Source organism: Pseudochaenichthys georgianus, unplaced genomic scaffold (assembly GCF_902827115.2).
Source record: "Pseudochaenichthys georgianus unplaced genomic scaffold, fPseGeo1.2 scaffold_1472_arrow_ctg1, whole genome shotgun sequence".
In the NCBI taxonomy this organism is placed as follows: Eukaryota; Metazoa; Chordata; class Actinopteri; order Perciformes; family Channichthyidae; genus Pseudochaenichthys; species Pseudochaenichthys georgianus.
The window spans coordinates 1-10,154 of record NW_027262324.1 but is presented as its reverse complement, the minus strand read 5'-3'; the positions used below and the strand labels follow the sequence as shown (position 1 = coordinate 10,154).

At 40.9% G+C, this 10,154-nt stretch overlaps 1 protein-coding gene across 1 annotated transcript; it reads right to left on the bottom strand.

The window, feature by feature from the left end:
* Nucleotides 1-3,898: 3,898 nt before the first annotated feature.
* On the bottom strand, nt 3,899-7,868 carry LOC117441092 (ribonuclease inhibitor). Its single transcript, XM_034077294.2, has 4 exons — nt 7,666-7,868; nt 7,099-7,269; nt 6,634-6,674; nt 3,899-5,518 (listed from the first exon to the last, which is right to left on the bottom strand). Coding segments are annotated over exons 1-4 (402 nt in total). The 5' UTR covers nt 7,854-7,868; the 3' UTR covers nt 3,899-5,516.
* Nucleotides 7,869-10,154: the final 2,286 nt, after the last annotated feature.

The window sequence follows — 10,154 nt, the reverse complement described above, 5'->3', positions numbered from 1 at the left end:
TTTTGAACTGGTCTCTGGAGGAATGCAAGGGGAGTTGTCAGGGAATTATGAGACACTATTTTCGGATACATATTCTCCATTTTCACCCCTTTCCTCTGGTTCTCCCAAAAGATAACTTAAACTTTTTCTGACTCTGGAGGAATGTAAGGAGAGTTGTCAGGGGACCCTACCCGCCTTAAGAGACACTATTTTCGGATACAATTTCTCCATGTTCACCCCTTTCCTCTGGTTCTCCCAAAAGATAACTTAAACTTTTTCTGACTCTGGAGGAATGTAAGGAGAGTTGTCAGGGGACCCTACCTGCCTTAAGAGACACTATTTTTGGATACAATTTCTCCATTTTCACCCCTTTTCTATGGTTCTTCCAAAAGTTAACATAAACTTTTTCTGACACTGGAGGAATGTAAGGAGAGTTGTCAGGGGACTCTACCCGCCTCATGAGACACTGTTTTCGGATACATTTTCACCCCTTTTCTATGGTTGTCCAAAAATGAACTCAGACTTTTTCTGACTCTGGAGGAATGCAAGGGGAGTTGTCAGGGGACTCTACCCGGGTTATGAGGCACTATTTTCGGATACTTTTTTTCATTTTCACCCATTTTCCCTGGTTCTCCAAAAACTTGAATCTGACTATTTTGCCTGTGGAGGAATGACATGGGGGTTGACAGGGGACTCTACCCGCCTTATGAGGCACTATTTTCGGATACTTTTTTACATTTTCACCCCTTTTGTCTGGTTCTTTTTCTTTTTCTTTTTCTTTCTGTTTTGTCCCGTTTCACCCGGTTCCTTCTACCGGGAGCACTGCCCGGTCCTGGGTGCCCCCCGACGGCCTTTGTCCAGCCGTTCCCCCCCCCCCAACTCGACCGTATATTAACGGATTTTGTCCATTTTTGTTGCGTTCTTCTCCTCTCACCTCACTGATCGAATGGCAAACGCAACCCGCCATCGGAGGGCCTCCGCCGGCCTGGCCTCGTGCCGGTGCTCTGGCGGTCGGTTCCTCCGAACTGTGGGTTCTTCTCCTCTGACCTCACTGATCGATTGGCAAACGCGACCCGCCATCGGAGGGTCTGTCCCCCGGTCCACGTGCCGGTCCTCTGGCACCAGTTCCCTCGGGGACCACGGCTCGGTGGCTTCACATGATATATGGTCGACCCTACTTCATCACAGGCTGCCCTGGTGTTCCTCTACGGCTAGTGTCCAGCCGTCAGCTTCACACCTTCACCTGGAGGACACACGCAGGAGGTATTACGGACAGAGCTTCACACCTTCACCTGGAGTACACACGCAGGAGGTATTACGGACAGAGCTTCACACCTTCACCTGGAGGACACATGCAGGAGGTATTACGGACAGAGCTCCACACCTTCACCTGGAGGACACACACAGGAGGTATCACGGACAGAGCTTCACTGTAAGGACTTTAGTCTGTGAGATGAGGAAAGGCTGTGAGACACTGATGAGACAGATCCTAAAGAAGGTGTTCTGGAGCTGATCCTCATTTTAATAATCCATTTCTTGCTCAATTCATGTATTTATAATATCCTGCTTTATATAATTTGTTACTGTAAATGTGTATTTCCACATGTCTATTTTCCACATGTATATTCTTTTACTTTTTAATGCTATTTTATTTATATTTCAGAAATATTTTTGGATTGTTTATTTCTAGTGTTTTATTTTCTCTAATGTATTGCCTTGTCTTTTTATGCTGCTGCAAGTAAACAAAAAAGTGCTAAAATAAACATTTTAGATTCTTTAAATGAGCCCCCTTTTGCCTCGATGACAGCTTTGCACACTCTTGGCTTCTCTACATAAATATAAGTATATATATATATAAAATAATGTATTATATTACATTATTGGCTCTGCATTGGATTATTATCAGTTCTGGAAATAACTTCATAAATAACTACGTCTGAAAGCAGAAGTCTCTGGCAAATAAATGACAGCAAATATTCAACAATTACACCAATTGAGTTGTATATTATATTCTTTGCACGCTCTTGCGGGGCCACATAACATGAGGTCACGGGAGTTTGACACCCCTGATTTAAACCGATATAAAAATATGCCAGATATGTGTGTCACGCTCTGGCTCAAGGAAGGACAAAGGAAGGAGATCACACATGATTCATCCAATTGAAGTGCATTTATTTAAAGAAACTAAATGAACTATGAAGTCAGTTAATCAGTAATGTGTGTAGTGTGTTGGTGTGTGAACATGCATCAGAATATAAAGAAAGAACAAACAAACCAAGGTCCAGTAGAGCCAAGCAACCCAAGAGGAGAGAGAGACTAGGCTTGTTTGAGACGAGTTGCGGCTCGCCTCTAAAGTAGACGAGAATAGCCGATCGCAGCTGGGGGAGGTCTCAAAAAGCTCGCCTGAAGTCGGACAGCTCGGAGTAGGCTTCTTCTTCTTCTTCTTCTTCTTCTTCTTCTTCTTCTTCTTCTTCTTCTTCTTCTTCTTCTTCTTCTTCTTCTTCTTCTTCTTCTTCTTCTTCTTCTTCTCTCCCTCCTCTCCTCCTCCTCCTCCTCCTCCTCCTCCTCCTCCTCCTCCTCCTCTCGGTTTTTTGGCGGATTGCAAACAACTTTAAGGTGCATACTACCACCTCCGGAGTCGGCTTGACTCGGTTTGCATTTATAAAGAATACACACGTGTTTAATCGTTAATGTCAGATATGTACTAAGTAAATACATTTGTTCCTGTTCAAGATTAGATTCAACTTTATTGTTATTGCACATATTACAGGTACTGAGACAACGAAATGCAGTTTAGCTTCCAACCAGGTGCAACAAGCAGTAAAGTGAAAAGTAATGTACACAATCTACAGAATAAAAGATAGAATGAATTGAATGATGAATAAACAGTGAGGGCTATGAATACACTAGATATCAGTCTGTGAGCAGTATGAACAGTGTGTATGAATATGCTAAGATATATAAAGTATGAAAACGGTAAGCAGTGCAAGTATAGTATAAAATATATAGATATTAATTTCATGATGATAAACATTGTGGAACAATGATGAAAAATGGGAATGGATGTGGCGACGTAAAACTGACACAAAACAACAACAAACTTTTGCCGAGCCAATTGGAGAGTTTCATCAGCAGCACGGGGTAAAACCCACCAATGAGCGCTCAGCTCGAGATACCAGCGAGTCGTTTCCCATCAAGCATTTCGCTTCCGCAGCCTGTGGAGAGGAATTGCGCCGCCTCGCTCTCAAGGCTGCGGGCGTCTTTTTCCCGCGAGATTTCAACGTCTCATGTAGGCGAGCCTCCAGAGCAAGTCGGACAAAATGACTAACCATCATGCAACGCACTAGCAAGACGTTGATCGAAATTGCGCAGGTCTGCGCAGGTCTCGCTTGTTTGAGTCAGTCTCCCAGGCAGGCACCCATACTTGTTGCTGAGCAGTCAGCCGAAATCAGGTGTCAGCAATCTCTCCTGATTTGGGGAGTGGCTAACCAGGGACCTGAGTCTAAGGCCTAGGGGCCGTCACATTTATTTAACATGCACAGAATCAAGGGAACGTGGTTTCTCTGTGTTTGGCGGTGCAGAAAGTTGAAGGTGTTCTGGGCGGAGGTACGAGGTGAAATAAAGAAGATCATTCAAAGCAGATCTGTTGGGTTTATATCCAGGAGTGCATGAACATAGAGAGTCCTCAGCTCGTTTACATAAAGCCACAAAACTGATAATTATTTCCTGTATCATTTTGTATTTATTTTCTAAAACAGATACAAAATATTGAATATATTTTATTTGTATTTCTTTAAAAAAAAGAACGTTAAAAAAGCTATACCTAAGAGGACAACATTATTATTGTAAGTATTTTTTATGTGTACAAATTGGCACCAACATTGACAACATTGTTTACATTTATTATTTATTCTTCACAGTGTGTAATTCATCAATGATTAGCAAGAACACTTTTTTTAGTTTTTAGCATTTTTGTTGATGTGAAAAACACCAAGAAACTCAAGTCTCAACCTGGTGGAAAACAGCCAGGAAACAGTTTGGGGAGGAAGAAGCTTTCTGTTCCAGCATGACTGAGCCCCACAAAGAAGCTCCATCAAGGCCGGGGTGGATGAGTTTGGTGTGGAAGAACTTGACCTCAACCCACTGCACACCTTTGGGATGAACTAGAACGGAGAGCCAGCCTCTCGTCCAGCATCAGTGTCTGACCTCACTAATGCTCTTCTGGATGAAAGGGCTTCCCACAGACACACTCCAAGATCTGTAGAAAGCCTTCCCAGAAGAGTGGAAGCTGTTATAGCTGCAAAGGGGGACCAAGTTCAAATGAAAGCTTAAGAGTTTGGAATGGGATGTCCTGAAAGCTCCTGCAGGTGTGATCAGAATCAGAATCCCTTTATTAGTCCCAGAGGAGAGATGTACATCGTTACAGCAGAAAGAGCCAGAGACAGCTTCATGTTACCTAAAGCATGCAGACAACAAAGTATTAAAGTTACATTTTACAAAATACACATCCTGTAACAGTTCTGAGGATTTAACAGCCAGGTATGTATTGCAGAGTTTTAACGGCATATATATATATATATATATATAGCACATAGTTGGTATTTAACAACAAGGGGTGTTATAATCTGTGTTGTTGTGAGGGGGGTCTACTAGGGGTCGTGGTGGTTATATAGTCTGACCGCTGCAGGAAGGAAGGACCTGCGGTATCTCTCTAATGTGCAGGTGGTCCAATACTTTTGTCTATATTGTGTATAATTGATTATCATCTGCATAACAATGAAAATGTCCCGAGTGATTCCTTATCGCCTAAAGGAAGCGTATATAATGTGAACACAACAGGTCCGAGCTCTGAGCCCTTATGCTTTGCTGCGGCAACACTGGCTGGATTCAATCAAACAGAACTCTAAACACATTTTCAGCTCTGCACACAATCTGCAATTCAACTCTGCACTTTCTAAAACCCTGCACACGGTTCTCTGAGTAACACACAGAGATCTGACATATCCACCTGTCAGCCATTTTCAAAACACTGCCATTAAACATGCTACACATATGAGCCAATGAACGGATACACATGCCAGCTGACCGTTACCGCCTGGCTGCTTTACTGCTGACTCTTCAATCAGGATATAAGGACAAACAACAATATCCTGTTTATGAAATACACAAGAAAAGAAAGAAGATTGAAGTCGTTAATTCATGAGAAAAGCACTCTGATAGAAAGTCAGAAACATTTGATTAAAAGAAATGTAAATAAAATGTCATTCAGAGTAATTCTTATTACAGTTTTATAATTGTTTTATATATTTCACAAATGATCTGCTTTGACTGCAGCTTGAGAAACGTCTGGATTCAGTCTGAAAGCATCCTTTTTTAACTTTAAACATGGTCTTTAATAATGTTGTAGTTTAGTTTAACTCTGAGAGGTCGACTGGCTGGACTCCTCACTGGGACTCTGGTTCTGGACCAGCTTGCAGGGTCCTGGAGTTCTTGGAGAGAAGGAGCGCTTCCTGCCCCAGGACTCGGGGGATGGGAGCTCCTGAACATGGAGAAACAGCTTCAGTTATTATGCTCCAAATATCTGGAACAAAGTCCCAGAAAGAATGTGTCTGCAGCTCAGAGAGTCCTGCTGGGAACCCACACATGTTGAGGAGCCCACAGTGTGATGATAGACATGTACAGTACGGGTCCCCAGCACATAGAAGCTGCCGGATGCTAACCTGCATATGTTGGGAGAGCTTTACAGATCAGGAGAGGAACTAAGTACATTTACTCAAGTACTGTACTTAAGTACAATGTTGAGGTACTTGTACTTTACCTGAGTATTTCCATTGTATGCTACTTTGTACTTCTACTCCATTACAGTTCAGAGGTACATGGTGTACTTTTACTCCACTACATGTATGTAATACCTTTAGTTACTTCACAGATCTGGATGAATGATGTGAAATCTAATCAAGTGTTGAATCAGACTTTAGTTCCACCTGGAGTAAATCCACCAGCTACCCTGCAGTCTACAAAGTACTTCAGACTAGCTGCACCTTCACCAGCTTTGAGAACACTTTCATGATCAATCATTATAAAACATATATATATATATTATTCTGAAATGGACCAATCTGCACAACGACTACTTTCACTGTCGCTACTTTCACTATATTTTGATGAGAATACTTTTCTACTTTCACTTGAGGAACATTTTGAATGCAGGACTTTTACTGTAACAGAGTATTCCTACACTCTGGTACTTCTACTTTTACTCAAGAACAAGATCTGAGTACTTCTACTTTTACTCAAGCACAAGATCTGAGTACTTCTACTTTTATTCAAGTACAAGATCTGAGTACTTCTACTTTTACTCAAGAACAAGATCTGAGTACTTCTACTTGTACTGAAGTATATGTTGATGGTAATACTGTAACAGACTGGTTATATTGTTGATGTTTTCATGTGTTTTATTCTTCAGAGTTTATTTACAGAGTGTCAGTGAACGCCTCACTGTGTTGATAGACAGTTCTTGTAATAATGATGATGATGAAACAAAGAGAAACAGCCAAAATGATGAAGAGAGAAACCAGAGTGTTGTTTTCCTCTGAGGACGCGCTCCATCAAAGAGTTTCATGTCTGGATGAATGGAGGATATTCAGTACTCACAGGTCTTCTGGATCGTGGCTCTGATCGTCTCCTCATTGATCCTGTAGGGATGAACACAATCCAACAGTTATGGATCCAGTTTAAAATAAGTGTTTGTTCTTTGAGTCAGCTTCAGAGTCCTGATCTCAGGCTTTACATCCCATCATATCTTCTCTGCAACACTACGACTGACTGCCACAGCTCTCAGCTGCATGACAGGAAGTAACAGCCATTAGTCAAGGAGCTGAACACATCCCATCAAACACAGACCACCTTTCCCACTCTTCTGTCAAACCCCATACGTCTGGTGGAAAGTTGATGACTGACTAAACGTGGCTTTGCATTTCCAGCTGGCCTTCTCTGGTTGATGGAAGAATGAGAGAGCCTGCAGTCAGTGGGTAACATCACTGATCTGTTTCCCAGTGAGAGAAACACCTCCCTGTGTTTCATACAATACTGCTGAACCAGCAGAGACCCCGTACTGACCTGAGGGTCTCCAGTCTGCAGTCTGGACTCTCCAGAAGATCTCTCAGCAGCTTCTCTCCTGAATCCTGCAGATCGTTGAGACTCAGGTCCAGATCTCTCAGATGGAGGTTGGACTTCAGAGCTGAGATCAGAACAGAACAGCTGATCTCTGACAAGCTGCAGTCCTCCAGTCTGAATAAAGAAAACATGATGAGGATAAAAACCTGTTTATAATCCAATCAGATGTTTCTCAACATTTAAATGAATCTGAACAGAAACATCTGTCTACTTCACAAAGTGAACTTTATCATGTAAAACTAAAATGACTTCAGATGACCTTTATTCAGACATTATCGTTTACTAAATATTAATTACATAGATTTACTTTTTACAACTAACATCTATTACAGTTCCTTTAAGAAACACTCAGCATGTATGTCAGCAGCACTTCTTACTCTTAAAAATGAAATATGAATATAAGGACAAGTACAACTCTATGGATGTAAGTTATTAATGAATATAAATGAGGTTCAGTTACAAAGTGAACATGTGAGATCTCCAGCAGTGACAGAGAGTCAGTGAACTGACCTGAGGGTCTCCAGTCTGCAGTCTGGACTCTCCAGAAGATCTCTCAGCAGCTCCACTCCTGAATCCTGCAGAGCGCTCTCACTCAGGTCCAGCTCTCTCAGATGGATGTAGGACTTCAGAGCTGAGATCAGAGCAGAACAGCTGATCTCTGACAACCTGCAGCCCCTCAGTCTGAATAAAGAAAACATGATGTAACTTTAGAAAACAATGTTCCTGTTTGAAATAACTCCAGGTTTAATAATCCGTTCAGAGTCAAACAGGGTTTTAATGTCAGAGATGATGCAGAAACAATCCACTGATAATCTGGAACTTTAACTTTGATCAGATGTTGAACAACTCCTTCATCTCCCTCACAGCTGCTCAGTACTGACAGCATCTACACTGACTCCTGGAGCACAGGGTGAGTCTGTGGAAGCTCAAACTCTCTCCCTCACACATTCACCTTCTCCAAGTGGCGGTTCTAGAACATTTTACATGGGGTGGCAAAAGGGGGGCAAGAGGTCATGCCAGGGTGGCATGGGAGGGCGGACAGTACGTGGTATTTTATACTGTAACCTATTTATTGTTAATTCATGCCCTAACACAAGTGTTCTTAATGCACAAGAGAAACAAGGTGTTCAGACAAACAATCGGGTGCCCTTTGAGTCCCCCAAGCTTACTTGAACAATTTTAAATGAAAGGAAACTACAACATGTATTTTAAAGCAATTAATGAATGGAACAGGTTGTTTTGCATTACAATGTAAAACTATATATATATATATATATATATATATATTGTTTTTACAAAAAGGGTTGTCCTAGTAGTAGTCAACAGACATATTTAACTCGATAGCATGTCTGCATGTAAGGGAGGAAACTTATACAAAATGTACACCACCCCAAATTGATCATGTTGTTGATAGTGCTACAGATGCGCTGCGAATAAAATTAGACTCGGTTGCTCCTTTGAAAAAGAAGAAAATAAAACAACATAGATTAGCTCCATGGCATAATGCCGAAACCCGCAAAATAAAGCAAACATTCGAGACAACTTGAAAGGATATGGCGTTCCACTAAACTTGAAGAATCTCGTTTAATTTGGCATATTACTCTCAATGAACATAAGAAAGCACTGCGTAAAGCGAGAGCAGCTTACTACTCTTCATTAATAGATGAGAATAAGAATAATGCAAGATTTCTTTTCAGCACTGTAGCCAGGCTGACAGAGAGCCACAGCTCCATTGAGCCTTCTATTCCCATAGCACTCAGTAGTAATGATTTTATGTGCTTTTTTAACGATAAAATTGTTACTCTTAGAAACAAAATTAATGACCTCTTGCCTTTGACCAGTATAGTGTTATCAACAGCTCCCGGAAACGTAAGTTCTAATATTACACTAGATAGTAAACTAGAATGCTTTTCAGCCATTAACCTTGAACAATTAAATTCAATGATTCTCTCTTCTAAACCATCAACGTGCATGTTAGACCCAATTCCAACTAAGCTGTTGAAGGAAGTTTTTCCATTAATTAGCACTTCTTTATTAAATATTATGAATATGTCTTTATTATCAGGCTATGTTCCACAATCATTCAAAGTAGCAGTGATAAAACCGCTTCTTAAAAAGCACAACCTCGATCCAGAGGTTTTAGCCAACTATAGACCTTTTTCTAATCTTCCGTTCCTCTCAAAAATTATTGAGAAAGCGGTCGCAAAACAGCTGTGTGATTACTTAAAAAACAATGATTTATTTGAAGATTTTCAGTCTGGCTTTAGAACACATCATAGCACAGAGACAGCTCTGGTTAAAGTCACAAATGACATTCTAATAGCCTCAGACAAGGGACTTGTCTCTATTCTTGTTTTGCTCGATCTCAGTGCTGCATTTGATACTATCGACCATGATATCCTATTGCAAAGACTAGAGCACTTAGTTGGCATACAGGGAACTGCTTTAGGCTGGTTTAGGTCCTATCTATCTGAACGCTCTCAGTTTGTACGTGTCAACGATGAATCTTCCACGCAAACCAAAGTTAGCCATGGAGTGCCACAGGGCTCAGTGCTCGGACCTATTTTGTTCACATTATATATGCTTCCGTTAGGCAATATTATAAGGAATCATTATGTAAACTTTCATTGTTATGCGGATGATACTCAACTATATTTATCAATCAAACCTGATGAAATGAATCATCTAAATAAAATTCAAGACTGCCTTAAGGACTTAAAAACGTGGATGACCTTAAACTTTTTGATGTTAAACACGACCAAAACTGAAGTTATTGTACTTGGCCCGAAGAATCTACGAAACAAATTATCTAAAGATATACTAACTATGGATGGCATTAATTTGGCCTCCAGTGAGACTGTAAGGAATCTTGGTGTTATATTTGATCAGGATTTATCCTTTAACGCCCACATAAAATCAATTTCAAGGACCGCCTACTTCCATCTACGTAACATTGCAAAATGTATTATCTTTTCAATTTACACACGGCATCTATTGCA

Coding starts and splice junctions, on each gene's coding strand:
- LOC117441092 (XM_034077294.2), bottom strand. CDS start 7,853: ATGTTTTCTTTATTCAGACTGAGGGGCTGCAGGTTGTCAGAGATCAGC. Junction 7,270..7,665: donor TGCAGACTGGAGACCCTCAG/GTCAGTTCACTG, acceptor TTCTTTATTCAG/ACTGGAGGACTGCAGCTTGT. Junction 6,675..7,098: donor TGCAGACTGGAGACCCTCAG/GTCAGTACGGGG, acceptor TCATCCCTACAG/GATCAATGAGGAGACGATCA.